The sequence below is a fragment of the Lithobates pipiens genome, unplaced genomic scaffold, assembly GCF_037356315.1.
Source record: "Lithobates pipiens isolate NorthernLeopardFrog02 unplaced genomic scaffold, aLitPip1_a1.2 Scaffold_28, whole genome shotgun sequence".
In the NCBI taxonomy this organism is placed as follows: Eukaryota; Metazoa; Chordata; class Amphibia; order Anura; family Ranidae; genus Lithobates; species Lithobates pipiens.
The window spans coordinates 8,313,973-8,331,923 of NW_027507789.1; the positions used below are offsets into that span (position 1 = coordinate 8,313,973).

At 49.1% G+C, this 17,951-nt stretch overlaps 1 protein-coding gene across 3 annotated transcripts in view; it reads right to left on the reverse strand.

Moving 5' to 3' along the window:
* SYNGR2 (synaptogyrin 2) overlaps positions 1 to 16,072 on the reverse strand; it is a 24,006-nt gene extending 7,934 nt beyond the window's left edge. For all 3 annotated transcript variants that reach the window (XR_013263452.1, XR_013263451.1, XM_077458655.1), the window contains exons 1-2: positions 15,903 to 16,072; positions 1,703 to 1,940 (exon numbers count right to left, since the gene is read on the reverse strand). Coding sequence is in view for 1 of the 3 variants with exons in the window: in XM_077458655.1 (XP_077314781.1) it covers positions 1,703 to 1,940; positions 15,903 to 16,001 (337 nt within the window). In the remaining 2 variants the exon portion in view is untranslated. The remainder of the gene's footprint in view (positions 1 to 1,702; positions 1,941 to 15,902) is intronic.
* Between the last annotated feature and the right edge of the window lie 1,879 nt (positions 16,073 to 17,951).

Here is a 17,951-nt window from a genome sequence, read left to right on the forward strand (position 1 = left end):
GGTTTTCAACTCCTTTAAAAATAACAAACATCTTATACTCCTCTCCTCTGTGTAATGGTTTTGCACAGAGCTGCTCCAATCCTCCTCTTTTCAGGTCCCACACCGCCACTCTGGGCCCCGAGCGCCCCCACAGCAAGCAGCTTGTTATGGGGGGGCCACTGCTCTGTGTGTCCATTCAGGCAGGCAGCTGCAGCCCGACCCCGCCCCTCTCTCTCTCTCTCTCATTGGCTCACTGACTTTGAATGACAGCAGCAGAGGCTCCAATATAGGGTGACTATAAAGTCCAGCACAGTGTATATAGTGGAGAATATAAAGTCCAGCACAGTGTATATAGTGGAGACTATAAAGTCCAGCACAGTGTATATAGTGGAGACTATAAAGTCCGGCACAGTGTATATAGTGGAGACTATAAAGTCCGGCACAGTGTATATAGTGGAGACTATAAAGTCCGGCACAGTGTATATAGTGGAGACTATAAAGTCCAGCACAGTGTATATAGTGGAGACTATAAAGTCCAGCACAGTGTATATAGTGGAGACTATAAAGTCCAGCACAGTGTATATAGTGGAGCAGTGTGGAGAATATAAAGTCCAGCACAGTGTATATAGTGAAGAATATAAAGTCCAGCACAGTGTATATAGTGAAGCAGTGTGGAGACTATAAAGTCCAGCACAGTGTATATAGTGGAGACTATAAAGTCCAGCACAGTGTATATAGTGGAGACTATAAAGTCCAGCACAGTGTATATAGTGGAGACTATAAAGTCCAGCACAGTGTATATAGTGGAGCAGTGTGGAGAATATAAAGTCCAGCACAGTGTATATAGTGAAGCAGTGTGGAGAATATAAAGTCCAGCAGTGTGGAGAATATAAAGTCCAGCACAGTGTATATAGTGGACACTATAAAGTCCAGCACAGTGTATATAGTGGAGCAGTGTGGAGAATATAAAGTCCAGCACAGTGTATATAGTGGAGACTATAAAGTCCAGCACAGTGTATATAGTGGAGAATATAAAGTCCAGCACAGTATATATAGTGGAGAATATAAAGTCCAGCACAGTGTATATAGTGGAGACTATAAAGTCCAGCACAGTGTATATAGTGGAGACTATAAAGTCCAGCACAGTGTATATAGTGGAGCAGTGTGGAGAATATAAAGTCCAGCACAGTGTATATAGTGGAGACTATAAAGTCCAGCCCAGTGTATATAGTGGAGAATATAAAGTCCAGCACAGTGTATATAGTGTAGCAGTGTGGAGAATATAAAGTCCAGCACAGTGTATATAGTGGAGCAGTGTGGAGAATATAAAGTCCAGCACAGTGTATATAGTGGAGCAGTGTGGAGAATATAAAGTCCAGCACAGTGTATATAGTGGAGAATATAAAGTCCAGCACAGTGTATATAGTGGAGCAGTGTGGAGAATATAAAGTCCAGCACAGTGTATATCGCCGTGTGGAAGATATAACCTGTAGCACAATGTGTATGATGATGGGATTACTGTCCAATGAGCAGACAGATGACAAAGAAAGCCGGTGTCACCCCGGAGAGGCATAGTGTGCACCACCGCCCATTCTATTCAGCATGAATGAGGATGTCAGATCCAGCAGAGCAGACAAGTCCACACACCATACAATATACAGCAGATGTGGGCCGGGGGATCGGCACATTCCTAAATAAGGAGAAGACATTTCCTGTCACTTACTTGAAAAGCCCAAGTCAGACAGCACAATGTATTTGCGGGTCTGGATGTTGCTGAGTGTCGGGAAGTAAGCGTCCAATCCCAGGAAGGTCAGCGCCCCGAAAAAGGCGATCACCCCGATCCCGATTCCGTAGTGACAGGCGTCATTGTTGTGATTGAAGATACAGAAGAGCTCCGGAGATGCGGGGATACTGACGTATCCGTCCGTCAGGATACAGGTGAAGACGATCAGCGCAAAGAACTGCAAAAGGAAAAAAACAAAAACAAAAACCATGAGGAACGTTTAACCTGCAGAAAAACCATCCAATCAGAGTGCGGCACGCATGACATCACACACCGGACAATCACAGGCAATTCTAATCTGAAGCATTTCTTTTGCGTCCTGAACTTGTAGTGGAGATCTCGGGGTGACGGGGGCAGATACGAGGATTATCCAAATATCTTTCTTTTCAGCCGGCGATTCCCAGCAATGTAAAAGCCATCCTAGCGGCCATTTAGCTGCTTGATTGCATTTACAGGCGGCGGGAGCGGAAATTCCCCCCTCCCCCCGGTGCTTCTCTCGGCTGCGTCGTCCCCGGCCATCTCTATGACCCTTAGCTGCTGAAAGCGACATCAGCATCAGTGGGGGGGGGGGGGGGGGGGGGGTGTGTCAAAAAATGCACCCCCCCCCACAACCCCACCCCCTCGGTCGTTCATCAGCTCCGCACTTACCCCATCTAGTTTGCGGGCAGCGCTTCCTCTGGGCAGAGGCTTCCCCTGCATCTCCTTCCTCCTCGGCGGCCAATAGGATCTCTTCTCCTCTCGGCCAATGGGGTCTCAGGACCCACTTCCTGATTGGCCTGGGAAGGAGAACCAGTGAATATTAAATTCACTATTGTCACACGCAAGGCAGGACTTAAGGTGGTGGGGGCCCCTGGGCTTGAGTCACTTTCAGGCCCTTCCTTCTATACATTACTGTATTTATGGACATATAACACGCGCCGGCGTATAACATGCCCTCCAAGTTTAGGAAGGAATAGAAGTTTAAAAATGGCACTGAGATAAAGAGTCCTATGTATCTCTTGGCGGCTCTCGGGTCCTCTCGGTGGCTCTCGGGTCCTCTCACAGTCCAGAGCGGAGCCGAGAGTAGCCAAGTGTACTCGGCTCAGCTCACAGTCATGGCCAGTCCCTGTGTTATGTCCATCATAGGGCGGGACTGGGTGTGACTGAGCGGAGCCAAGTATCTCGGTGGGGCCTGCGGGGGCCCCCTATTGGGCGGGGCCCATGGGCTTGAGCCCAGTCAAGCCCAATGGTAAGTCCAGCCCTGGTCACACAAATGGGTGGGATCGGGGCTCAGTGCTCGGACCCCTCCTGCTGCTTCTGAAAGCAATCCAGCGACTAATGAGCCACTTGGATTGCTTTTATAAAGCTAGAGAATTGCCAACTAATCAAAAAAAAAAAAAAAAAAAAAAAAAAAAAAAAACCGGGGTCACGAAATAGAGAGGGTGGGTGAAACATATTGGTCAAAAAATTGTGTTTTCAGCATTTCACCAGAGAAAAACATGCCGTTAATGGCGCTGAAAACGCATGCAGTTTTGCCGCAATTTGGCCACGATTTTACCGTGCTTATTGTGTGCTTTTCATAGGTCATATGACTCAAAAAAAATGCATCAAAAACTTAACACTGGTGCGCTTTGAAGTTGTACATAGGATTTAATAGGATGCATTTTTCTTGCACTAAAGGCACCGATAATGGCCGGACAATTAATTCATAATATTAAATTAAAAAGTCAAAATATCACACAATATATATATATATATATAATTTATTTTTATTTTTTTTGTATTTTACACACAGGTCATTTTTGGTTTTCTGCCAAGTGCATTCTGAATTTTTTGGTACCAAAATTTCCACTGGGTGCACCTCTAGTAAAATTCATGATAAAAAGTCAAATACAGCGCGCACACACATTATATGTGTATATATATATATATATATATACACATATACACACACACACATTATATATATATATATATATATATATATATATATATATATATATATATATATATAAATTTCTCTTTTTAAATTACACACACATTTATATATAGTTTATATTTAACTGTAATTTTTGGTTTGCGGCCAAGCGCATCCTGATTTTTCAGTACCAAAATTTCAATTAGGTGCACCTCTAGTTGTAATAAATTCATCTTTATTTAAATTCATGATATTAAATAAAAAGTCAAATACAATACACATATATAAAAATATATTAAAAACACAACCTGTCATTTTTGGTTTCGGTAACACTAAATTTGCATTAAGTGCACCTCTATTTGTAACCCCTGCCCGATGTGCGCGGTGTGATTTTTCGCATGAAAACGCTAAATGCAGCCCAAGGTCTCTCTAAGGTCTCCATCTCTCATACACATGTCAGGACCAGTCCGGATAGGAACCAATTACCCAACCAGCACATCTTTGGGGTGGAGAAGGAAACCGAAGTCCCCCAGACAGAGAGAACATGCACACTCCATGCAGATAAAAGCCCGGCTGGGACTGCAGGGGTTCAGGCATCCCCCCCATTTATAATTTTTTTGGGGTCATTCCTCCCCCCCCCACCCGGTTGGGACATATACAAAGATCAAGTCATTTCTGGAATTTGCATGTCTCTCACACATTGCACTGAGGTGTGACATTTCCACCCACCATGATAAACCACACCAGCCTGCCGCTAACCTCATTGCTGCTCCCCAGGGACGTGTGGCTAGGGAGGCACTGGCACGTATCAGAGCCAGAATAGAGCTAGCAACAGTCCTGATTTTATTAACACGTCCTTAAGTTGGTTAAATTAGTAAACTAGGAGAACTAATGAAAGTGCAATAAATAATCTATATAATAAAAGAGCAGAGCCTGAACCATTCTCCGATTATATGTGGCACCTATGAAAATAAAATGTATATTATATATATATATATATATATATATATATATATATATATATATATATATATATATTAAATATATATATGTGTATATGTAGATGTAGATATAATAATCAGATACCCTTAGGAATAAAATGGTTGTCGTTGCAAGTTTTTATGTCGCTTGGTATTTTTAATAAACTTTCGTGTGTGTGTGTATTTTTTTTTTTTACTATTAATTTTAAGATTTTGCCATTTACGTTCCCCCCCAACCACTTTTATTTCTATTACAAGGAATGTAAATATCTTTGCAATAGGGCATGACAGGTCCTCTTTACAGAGACATGTGGGGGGGGGGGGGGGGGGGTTCTATAAGACCCCACATCTCTCCTCTAGGCTGGAAATCCAGAAACCGTCTCGGCTTCCCACCTGAAACAGCGGCGGTGTTTACAACTACTGAGGCCGGACGTGACGTCATAACATCGCGCCTGGCCTCCAAAAAGGTCATAGAGATGACCGGAGACCATCTGGTCCTTGGACAGCTCTATGGTAAATGGCCGCCGCCGGCTGATTGATTCTCCGGCTCGCAGATCGCAAAGAATCTCTTTTTATATAATAAAAGAGCAGAGCCTGAACCATTCTCCGATTATATGTGGCACCTATGAAAATAAAATTATATATATATATATATATATATATATATATATATATATATATATATATATATATATATATATATATACACACACACACGAAAGTTTATTTAAAAAAAAAATACCAAGCAAGATAAAAACTTGCAACGACCACCATTTTATTCCTAAGGGTGTCTGATTATTTATAATTAATATATATTTGGAGGCTTTGGGTAATTTTTCTAGCAAAAAATATTTACATGTAGGAGAGAAGTGTCAGAATTGGCCTGGGTGGCAAGGGGTTAATTACCATAAGTAATATACAAATAATTATATATTGTTTAAGGTTTTCTTTTACTATATTTTTACCATATTTTCAAAAACTCTACTCAAGCAGGTGGCTTAACACACAAATTATTGAAGTCTGAAGTTATAACTTCCAACCAGTAATTTCAAAGTAAATAGAAAATAAAATTATTATGTTATAACATATAGCATAATAATATATGTATTAGAAAAAAATAAATAAATGACAATGCAGTGAGAGGCGTGCCTCCACTGCAGCATTTTTTTATTGGACAGCTTTGACCAATGGTGCTTTACCATTGGTCCAAGGCTCCAAGCTGTCCATTGAGCTCAGTGCTTCTGATAAAAAGTGAGAGGCTCCCTCAGCTCATCTTCTCAGTCTGCTGAAGAGTGTGCCGGCTTTTACTTAAACTGGCCCCTCTGTATTTAGCTTCTGACAGGCTGTGCAAGGAGCCCCATATATCCGGAACCATAGGTGCTAGAAGATATAAACCATAATGCTGGCCATACACTATACAAAACAATCGGGCGAACCCAATTTAAAAAATTAAAAAAAAACAAAAACAAAAAAACTAACGTTCGGCCGCAAGCGCAAACGACGGTGCCATCATGTAATGACCGATAAATCGTTCAGTGGACATACGTACATATACACACACACACACACATATATATATTACACATATACACACACACACACACACACACACACAGGACAGATATGCTGAAAGGAGGGACATATTTGGGGGGGGGGGGTTTATCCTCTGGGGCAATCAGAAGACCCCACTGTTATCCAAATGGCCCCTTAAAAAGAATACAATAAAAAAGGTATGTGGGAGCAGACACACACTTCTAAAAGGGTTCTGTGCATTAAAGTTCACACTAAATAAGGAAAAACTTTTCTTTACAGCACAAGCTGAGCTGTCAGGTCGGCGATGGAACAACAAGAAAAACGGAAACCAATCCAGGAAAGAGGAGAAGAGAGCCAGAGAGACTTCATAAAATATAACCCAGAAGGGCAGAGACTTCCTGGCACATGACAAATACTTGTGAAATACACTTTTGCCTAATAGATGTAAAGTCACCGAGATCATCCATTGCGCCAACAGAGAGAGCCAGGGGGGAGGGGGATGGGGAGGAGAACCCACAACGTGCAACCCAAAGCACCAGGCCAATGGAGAGAGAACCTGGATAAATCCCTCACCATATAACCCAACATATCGAGCCAGCAGAGAGCCTAGAGGGAGCCTAGAGAGAGCCTAGAGGGAGCCTAGAGGGAGCCCAGCTCATACAACTCAAAGTACCAGGCCAACAGAAAGAACCGGGGGGGAAGCCCACACCATATAACCCAATGTATCAAGCCAACAGAAAGAACCCGGGAAAAGCCTGAGAGTCTAGGCTCTACTAGGGGGAGCCCACACAACCCAACCCAAAGTACTAGGCCAACAGAGAGAGCCTGGAGGGGAAGCCTTCACCATACAACCCAAACGTACCAAGCAAACAGATAGAGCGGGGGGGGGGGGGGGGGCAGGGGAACCTGACAGTCTAGGGCAGTGATGGCGAACCTTGGCACCCCAGATGTTTTGGAACTACATTTCCCATGATGCTCAACTACACTGCAGAGGGCATGAATATCATGGGAAATGTAGTTCCAAAACATCTGGGGTGCCAAGGTTCGCCATCACTGGTCTAGGGGTAGCCCACACCGTACAACCCAAAGTACTTTACTGAGCCAACAAAAAGCCTATGGGGAGGTGGGGAAACCGAAAGCCTAGGGGGGGGGGGGGGCCCGCACCATACAACTCAACATATCAAGCCAGCAGAGAGCCTGCACTATACAACCCAACATACCAAGCCAACAGAAAGAGCCTGGGGGACCCCGCACTATACAATCCAAAGTAGCAGGGCAACAGAGAGCCGCCTAGGGGAAGCCCGCACCATAGAAACCAACATATCGAGCCAACAGAGAGAGCCCGGGGGAAGCCCACACCATACAACCCAATGTATCGAGCCAACAGAGAGAGCCCGGGGGAAGCCCACTCCATACAACCCAATGTATCGAGCCAACAGAGAGAGCCCGGGGGAAGCCCACACCATACAACCCAACGTATCGAGCCAACAGAGAGAGCCTGGGGGAAGCCCACACCATACAACCCAACGTATCGAGCCAACAGAGAGAGCCTGGGGGAAGCCCACACCATACAACCCAATGTATCGAGCCAACAGAGAGAGCCCGGGGGAAGCCCACTCCATACAACCCAATGTATCGAGCCAACAGAGAGAGCCCGGGGGAAGCCCACACCATACAACCCAATGTATCGAGCCAACAGAGAGAGCCCGGGGGAAGCCCACTCCATACAACCCAATGTATCGAGCCAACAGAGAGAGCCCGGGGGAAGCCCACACCATACAACCCAATGTATCGAGCCAACAGAGAGAGCCCGGGGGAAGCCCACTCCATACAACCCAATGTATCGAGCCAACAGAGAGAGCCTGGGGGAAGCCCACACCATACAACCCAACGTATCGAGCCAACAGAGAGAGCCTGGGGAAAGCCCACACCATACAACCCAACGTATCGAGCCAACAGAGAGAGCCTGGGGGAAGCCCACACCATACAACCCAACGTATCGAGCCAACAGAGAGAGCCTGGGGGAAGCCCACACCATACAACCCAACTTATCGAGCCAACAGAGAGAGCCTGGGGAAAGCCCACACCATACAACCCAATGTATTGAGCCAACAGAGAGAGCCTGGGGGAAGCCCACACCATACAACCCAACGTATCGAGCCAACAGAGAGAGCCTGGGGGAAGCCCACACCATACAACCCAACGTATCGAGCCAACAGAGAGAGCCTGGGGAAAGCCCACACCATACAACCCAAAGTATCGAGCCAACAGAGAGCCTGGGGGAAGCCCACACCATACAACCCAATGTATTGAGGCAACAGAGAGCCTGGGGGTAGCCCACACCATACAACCCAACGTATCGAGCCAACAGAGAACCTGGGGGAAGCCCACACCATACAACCCAATGTATCAAGACAACAGAGAGCCTGGGGGAAGCCCACACCATACAACCCAACGTATCGAGCCAACAGAGAGAGCCTGGGGAAAGCCCACACCATACAACCCAATGTATCGAGCCAACAGAGAACCTGGGGGTAGCCCACACCATACAACTCAAAGTACTGAGCCAACAGAGAGTGCCTGGAGGGAGTTGGGGAACCCGAGAGATTGGGAGAAGCCCACACGAAAAAACCCAATATAGAACGAGCCAACAGTGACTGGGAGGAACTTGAGAGAATAAGGGGAACTGGGGAGAGTCCGCACAATACAACCCAACCCACCGAGAAATCAACACATCGCGCAAGCCAACAGATTTTGGGGGTCATAGAACACCCCTTTACACAGTCAACATATTTAGGTGGTCAAAGAATGCTCCTCCATACAGCCAATGTCTTTCAGGGATCAAAAAACACACCTTCACAGAGCGAACGCATTTCAGGGGGTCGGAGAATTCCCCTGTTGCCAACACGTTTTGGGGGTCAGACAATGCCCTTTTACTGAGTCAATATGCTTGGGCTTCAAGGAACTGCCCTTCACCAGGGCTTTTTGTGTGAAGGATCATACATGTTGGACTGAATATCTGGTATGCGGTGGTAGAACCGGGAGAGAGGTGAGGAGACGTTCGCTCCAGTTCCTCGTCCAGAGACGCGAGAAACAAAACCCCGAAGTAAGGTGGGTGCCGCACAGCCGACTGTCCAGATCTGAGCCGCGCACTCCCATTCATTCCTATGGAGAATTTGTACGCCCGCCGCGGTATGTTCGGATTTTATCAGAAAGGGCCACACACAGACCATGTAATGTGAATCTGAGAACGCACGGGGTGGGGGAGGGGGGATATAAAGCGCCATCGTCCAATTCTGAGATATCAGTTTTGGATGCAATCAGCGCCATCATTGTATCTGCAACCAGGTATTAAAGTGGAACTCCAGCCGTGGGTTTCAGAGAGTAAAGAATGTTTGGAACACTTGTCCAATTTTCCCTAAAAGCTTTCTTTGGTGACACGAGACAGGAAAAGAGGGAACGAGTGTAACCTGAATAAGACACAAAAAATAAGAAAACATGAAAAAACACCCCTCCCCCCCCCCACACTCACTCCAATTTATAAGGAGTTTCTTAGCATTCTCTGTTTATTTTTTTTGAACATTAAAAAATTTCACATTACTTCCTGTCCCTGTGACAACATGGACAGGAAGTGAGGGGAATCACTGTCCGCTCTCTCACTTTGCTTTGATTGATTAAATTCAAGTACAGAGCCTCCATATTGAACCCTACGGACTAAGACTGGGATGCCATTAAAGTTCATGTTTGTGTGTGTAAAGGCAGGCGTCCCAATACTTCTGGTAATACACCGTGCCTTGAAAAAGTATTTATACCCCTTGAAATTTTCCACATTCTGTCATATTACAACCAAAAAGTGATAAACCAACACAAAGTGGCACATAATTGTGAAGTGGAAGGAAAATGATAAATGGTTTACAAATAAATATGTAAAAAGTGTGGGGGGAGGGGCATTTGTATGGCGCCCCCCGGAGTCAATACTTTGTAGAACCCCCTTTCTCTAAGTCTTTTTAGGGGTGTCTCTACCAGCTTTGCCCATCTAGAGAGGACATTTCTGCCCATTCTTCTTCTTTGTAAAATATCTCAAGCTCTGTCAGATTGGATGGAGAGCGTCTGTGATCAGCAATCTTCAGGTCTTGCCACAGATTCTCAATGGGATTTAGGTCTGGACTGTGACTGGGCCATTCTAACACATGAATATGCTTTGATGTAAACCATTCCATTGTAGCTCTGGCTGGATGCTTCGGGTCGTTGTCCTGCTGGAAGGGGAACCTCCGCCCCGGTCTCAAGTCTTTTGCCGACTCTAACAGGTTTTCTTCTAAGATTGTCCTGTATTTGTCTCCATCCATCTTCCCATCAACTCTGACCAGCTTCCCTGTCCCTGCTGAAGAAAACCATCCCCACCACATGATGCTGCCACCACCATGTCTCACGGTGGGGATGGTGTGTTCGGGGGATGGGCGGTGTTAGTTTTCCCCACACATAGCGTTTTGCTTTTAGGCCAAAAAGTTGAATTTTGGTCTCCTCTGACCAGATCACCTTCTTCCACATGTTTGCTGCCCCCTCCCCCACATGGCTTCTCACAAACTACAAACAGGACTTCTTATGACTTTCTTTCTCCAATGTCTTTCTTCTTGTCACTCTTCCATAAAGGGCAGATTTGTGGAGAGACGACTAATAGTTGTCCTGTGGACAGATTCTCCCCCCTGAGCTGTGGATCTCTGCAGCTCCTCCAGAGTTACCATGAACCTCTTGGCTCTTCTCTGATGAATGCTCTCCTTGCCCGGCCCGGTCAGTTTAGGTGGACGGCCGTGTCTTGGTAGGTTTGTAGTTGTGCCCATACTCTTTCCATTTTCCGATGATGGATTGAACAGAGCTCCGTGAGATCTTCAAAGCTTGGGATTTTTTTTATAAACTAATCCTGCTTTATACTTCTCCACAACTTTATCCCTGACCTGTCTGGTGTGTTCCTTGGCCTTCATGATGCTGTTTGTTTACTAAGGTTCTCTAACAAACCTCTGAGGGCTTCACAGAACAGCTGTAGTTATACTGAGATTAAGTTACACACAGGTGGACTCCATTTACTAATTAGGTGACTTCTGAAGGCAATTGGTTCCAGTAGATTTTATAGTTAGGGGTATCAGAGTAAAGGGGGCACCATACAAATGCCCCCCCCCCACACTTTTCACATATTTATTTGTATCATTTTCCTTCCACGTCACAATTATGTGCCACTTTTTGTTGGTCTATCACATAAAATACATTTTATTGAAATAGAAAATTTTGAGGGGTATGAATACTTTTTCAAAAGGCACTGTATTTTTTTTCAAGGATCTGATTCCATGCCGGACCCCGACCCCCGGCTTTGAGAACTGTTTGTGTAGTTTTCTTGGTAGTGGGAGCCGGGACGCCTGTATTCGCGTCGGTTTCACGGCGGTGGGAGCCGGGACGCCTGTATTCGCGTCGGTTTCACGGCGGTGGGAGCCGGGACGCCTGTATTCGCGCCGTTTTCACGGCGGTGGGAGCCGGGACGCCTGTATTCGCGTCGTTTTCACGGCGGTGGGAGCCGGGACGCCTGTATTCGCGCCGTTTTCACGGCGGTGGGAGCCGGGACGCCTGTATTCGCGTCGTTTTCACGGTGGTGGGAGCCGGGACGCCTATATTCACATCGTTTTCACGGCGGTGAGAGCCGGGACGCCTGTATTCGCGTCATTTTCCTGGCACCCGGAGCCGGGACGCCTGTATTCACGTCGTTTTCACGGCGGTGGGAGCCAGGACGCCTGTATTCGCGTTGTTTTCACGGCGGTGAGAGCCGGGACGCCTGTATTCGCGTCGTTTTCCTGGCACCCGGAGCCGGGACGCCTGTATTCACGTCGTTTTCACAGCGGTGGGAGCCAGGACGCCTGTATTCGCGTTGTTTTCACGGCGGTGGGAGCCGGGACGCCTGTATTCGCGTCGTTTTCACGCCGGCGGAAGCCGGGACGCCTGTATTCGCGTCGTTTTCCTGGCGGTGGAAGCCGGGACGCCTGTATTCACGTAGGTTTCCTGGTGGTGGGAGCCGGGACGCCAGTATTCGCGTCGTTTTCACGGCGGTGGGAGCCGGGACGCCTGTATTCGCATAGTTTTTACGGCGGTGGGAGCCGGGACGCCTGTATTCGAGTCGTTTTCACGCCGGCGGAAGCCGGGACGCCTGTATTTGCGTCGTTTTCCTGGCGGTGGGAGCCGTGACGCCTGTATTCACGTCGTTTTCACGGCAATGGGAGCCGGGACGCCTGTATTCGCGTCATTTTCCTGGCACCCGGAGCCGGGACGCCTGTATTCACGTCGTTTTCACGGCGGTGGGAGCCAGGACGCCTGTATTCGCGTTGTTTTCACGGCGGCGGGAGCCGGGACGCCTGTATTCGCGTCGTTTTCACGGCGGCGGAAGCCGGGACGCCTGTATTTGCGTCGTTTTCCTGGCGGTGGGAGCCGGGACGCCTGTATTCACGTAGGTTTCCTGGTGGTGGGAGCCGGGACGCCAGTATTCGCGTCGTTTTCACGGCGGCGGAAGCCGGGACGCCTGTATTTGCGTCGTTTTCCTGGCGGTGGGAGCCGGGACGCCTATATTCGCGTCGTTTTTAAGGCGGTGAGAGCCGGGACGCCTGTATTCGCGTTGTTTTCACGGCGGTGGGAGCCGGGACGCCTGTATTTGCGTCGTTTTCCTGGCGGTGGGAGCCGGGACGCCTGTATTCACGTCGTTTTCACAGCGGTGGGAGCCAGGACGCCTGTATTCGCGTTGTTTTCACGGCGGTGGGAGCCGGGACGCCTGTATTCGCGTCGTTTTCACGGCGGCGGAAGCCGGGACGCCTGTATTTGCGTCGTTTTCCTGGAGGTGGGAGCCGGGACGCCTGTATTCGCGTCGTTTTTAAGGCGGTGAGAGCCGGGACGCCTGTATTCGTATCGTTTTCACGGCGGTGGGAGCCAGGACGCCTGTATTCGCATCGTTTTTACGGCGGTGAGAGCCGGGACGCCTGTATTCGCATAGTTTTTACGGCGGTGGGAGCCGGGACGCCTATATTCGCATAGTTTTTACGGCGGTGGGAGCCGGGACGCCTGTATTCGCATAGTTTTTACGGCGGTGGGAGCCGGGACGCCTGTATTCGCATAGTTTTTACGGCGGTGGGAGCCGGGACGCCTATATTCACATCGTTTTTACGGCGGTGAGATCTGGGACCCCTGTATTCGCATAGTTTTTACGGCGGTGGGAGCCGGGACGCCTGTATTCGCGTAGTTTTCCTGGCGGTGGGAGCCAGGACGCCTGTATTCACATAGTTTTTACGGCGGTGGGAGCCGGGAAGCTCTACCAACTCCTGGAATAGCTCTGGTGAAGACAGCAGCCTGTAGGAACACGTCAGCCTCCCTGGACAAGGCTGTGCAACCGGATCTGCAGCTGTCTCGCCGCGTCCCAGACAGGAAGGAGTTAACCCCGCCCTCTCGGCCTAATCCGATCCCTTGTAAACAGACCCCACGTGCCCCGTGATCACATGACGTGTCCCGGCATGTGACTCCCCTGTAATCCATAAGCATATGACCTGTGGGGGGGGTGGGGGACGCCCCATGACCAGCACACGCGGGGTTAACACAGCACAATGGAGGCAACAGCTTGTTACTTATTAACAATAAAGGATACAAAGACATCATTCACACTGCAACTCATCTGTATAAAAGACGGGGGGGGGGGGGTGGGATTCCATCTCTGTGTCCCCAAGACAGGAAGTGATGGGACAACCCAAAAATGTTATAGTATAGTAGTCACCAGAACAAGAAATAAAACATTTCCAATGGGGGCGCTTGCTCTGGTGACAACTAAGATGGTATCCCTTTGGAGAGAGAACCTCCCACTTCCTATCGTGTCACCGAAACTGGATGCAGGGGAAGTTCCTCCAATGGGGACACTTGCTCTGGCGACAACTAAGAGGGTACCTCACGTCTCTCTGTGCAGCTGCAAGACCCCCCCCCCCCCCCCAGTCTCATAGCCACGGGAAGCGAGGGGAAATCTTCCAATGGGGACACTTGCTCTGGTAATAGCTTAGAGGTTATCACCTTGGGAAAGATTGCCTCCCACTTCCTATTGTGTCACCAGAACAGGAAGTGAGGACGAATCTTCCAATGGGGACATATGCTCCAGTAACAGCTAAAAGTGTTTCACTTATAGGGGATGGGGAAACTTATAAGGGGGAGGAGGGAACTTATGGGGGCACACTTCTAGGGTTCAGGTGGCACTTATTAGGGTGTAGGGTGGCACAGGGGAGAAGGGAACACTTACAGGGAGCAGGAGGCAATTATAGGTTAGAGTGGGGAGAAAGGAGCACATAGAGGGGGAAACTTATAGGAGTCAACTGGCACTTATTAGGGGGAAAGGTTGCTCAGAAGGGCACTTATCGGGGGGGGGGAGGGACAATTATAGGGGTCCGGTGGCACAGGGGAGAGGGTCCACTGATAGGGGTCAGATGGCACTTATTGGGGGGGGGGGGTGGCACAGGGGGGAGAAGAGAACTTACAGGGGGGGGGGGGGTGGCACGGGAGGAGAAGGGCACTTATAGGGGTCAGAGGGGAGACTTATTGGGGTCAGAGGGGAGAAAGTGGGCTTATTGGGGTCAGATGGCACCTATTAGGGGAAAGGGTGGCATGGGGGGGGAAAGGGCACTTATTGAGGGAGGGACACTTTTAGGGGTCAGATGACACAGGGGAGAGGGGGGACTTATCGCGGGGAGGATGGCACTTATAGGGGTAAAGTGCCACCCATTGAGGGGTAGGAGGGCACAGCAGAGAGGGTGAAACTTATAGGGAGAGGAGGGACACTTATAGGGGTTAGGTAGAATCTATGGGGCACCTGTGGAGGAAGGTGGGTGGCATTTATGGGGGGGAGAGGGGATACCAGTAGAGAAAGGCGGGGGGCATTTATGGGGGGAGAGGGAGCACCTGTGGAGGAAGGCGGGGGCACTTATGGGGGAGGGGGCACCTATAGAGGAAGGGGGGGTATTTATGGGAGGGGAGAGGGGGCACCTGTAGAGGAAGGGGGGGGCATTTATGGGAGGGGAGAGGGGGCACCTGTAGAGGAAGGGGGGCATTTATGGGAGGGGAGAGGGGGCACCTGTAGAGGAAGGTGGAGGGCATTTATGGGAGGGGAGAGGGGGCACCTGTAGAGGAAGGCGGAGGGCATTTATGGGAGGGGAGAGGGGGCACCTGTAGAGGAAGGCGGAGGGCATTTATGGGAGGGAAGAGGGGGCACCTGTAGAGGAAGGTGGAGGGCATTTATGGGGGGGGAGAGGGGGCACCTGTAGAGGAAGGTGGAGGGCATTTATGGGGGGGAGAGGGGGCACCTGTAGAGGAAGGTGGAGGGCATTTATGGGGGGGGGAGAGGGCACCTGTAGAGGAAGGTGGAGGGCATTTGTGGGGGGGGAGAGGGGGCACCTGTAGAGGAAGGTGGAGGGCATTTATGGGGGGGGAAGAGGGGGCACCTGTAGAGGAAGGTGGAGGGCATTTATGGGGGGGAGAGGGGGCACCTGTAGAGGAAGGGGGAGAGTGGGCACCTGTAGAGGAAGGTGGAGGGCATTTATGGGGGGGGGAGAGGGGGCACCTGTAGAGAAAGGTGGAGGGCATTTATGGGGGGGGGGGGGCATTTATGGAAGGGGGAGGGGAGGCCCTGGTGTCACCAAGTCCCAGATGCCCCCGGCAGTCCTCCGGTACTCACAGCGCTGAGGATCCTCAGGATGGTCTCCGGTCTCCTCAGGAATTCCCCCGGGTTGAAGCTCCCCCCGGCTTTGCTCGCCCCGTACGCTCCGTTCTCCATGCTGACGATCCAACTTCCTAGTCCCGGCCCGGCACTCCCCCAACTCACCGAGCCGGGGCGCCACCACCACGCCCAGCCCGAGAGGAAGAGCTCCGCCGCTCCCCCTGCTGGAGGAACCGGATCCCGCACCTCCCCCTCCCCGATCCCTCCACTGATACTGAGTAACAGAATTAGAAAAAGTGAAAGAGATCAATAATCGATTATTGGGCTCAGAGAACAAAGTATTGGCGGATCGGTGGATTGTATGTTTAGATATTAAATAGAATACCTCCGAGATGAAACTGTTTTTGTTTTATTTCCTTCCTTCTGCTTTGATATTATTATTATTATTATTATTTATTATTATTATACAATTATATTATGTCGCAAAGCTTCTGCTCTGTTGTCCTTATTACATGATAAATAGAGAAACATTTTCGGGTGAGATGTCGCCCCGCCCCCATGTATTACCGATGATCACCTTTATCAGGGGTCACATGACGTTCTTTACTACAATGTAACAGAATCAGAAGAAGGAAACATCGGCCGACCAACTCCCCAGATATATTCCCATCTCAGACTGACACTACACTGTATACACTGACAGAGAGGGATCAGTATGACGTAGTTGGTCAGATAGGGATCAGTATGACGTAGTTGGTGAGGGAGAGATCAGTATGACATAGTTGGTCAGAGAGGGATCAGTATGACGTAGTTGGTCAGATAGGGATCAGTATGAAGTAGTTAATCAGAGAGGGATCAGTATGATGTAGTTGGTCAGATAGGGATCAGTATGACGTAGTTGGTCAGAGAGAGATCAGTATGACGTAGTTGGTCAGATAGGGATCAGTATGAAGTAGTTAATCAGAGAGAGATCAGTATGATGTAGTTGGTCAGATAGGGATCAGTATGACGTAGTTGGTCAGAGAGAGATCAGTATGACGTAGTTGGTCAGAGAAGGATCAGTATGACGTGGTTGGTCAGAGATGGGATCAGTATGATGTAGTTGGTCAGAGAAGGATCAGTATGACGTGGTTGGTCAGAGAGGGATCAGTATGATGTAGTTGGTCAGATAGGGATTAGTATGATGTAGTTGGTCAGATAGGGATTAGTATGATGTAGTTGGTCAGATAGGGATCAGTCTTGCGCTGTCAGTCATAGATGGATATTGATCAGGATGACGCCATATAATACTGTAACTGAGTATGAAGTGTGATCTGGAGTTCGGCTTCTTTTTCCTGCATGGAACCCGGACACAGCACCCCATCGAAATGAGAGGACAGCGGTGCCATGCAATGAGGCCCGTAAAGCCGCAACAGCGCGAACATGGGGAAAACCTTCATCGAAGCCGGTGTTCTGGCATATAGAGTCCAGGCATCATATAGTGTCCGCCCCGTATTGTGCATGCGCAGTACGGAGCAGAAGAAGCTTCGGAAAATCTCCGAAGCTGAACGGCGCCTGCGCCGTGAGTGGAGGTGGTAGCCCCCCCATCCAAGCGGACATAGAGTTGGGAAAATTAGAGGGCCCCTCGCGGGCGAGCTTCGCTCGCCATGCTTCGGGCTCGGCCTCGCTGCACTCGGCTCTTTTATATTCCAACTCTGTGTCCACTTGGATGGTGGGGCTATAACCTGGACTCACGGCGCAGGTGCCGTTCATCTTCGGGTATTTTCGGAATCTGTGTGTTGCGCAGTACACAGCGGACTCTATCCGATGGGGGACTGTATATGATAGGACACCGGCTGAAATCTCTGCAAACACTTTGTAAATGCTCACTGTTCACACCGCTCTAAGGCTACCCTCCCACGGGGGGGTGGTATGACGTTGGCACTATACTGGCACTTCTCAGCTGCTAGCGGCTGAACAAAGGGTTAAAAGCGCCTGGAAAAGTGCTGCTGGCCAAGCGCTTGAGCATCGCTGGCCATTGATTTCAATGGGCAGGGGCGGTTTAGGAGGGGTTGTATATATCGCTCC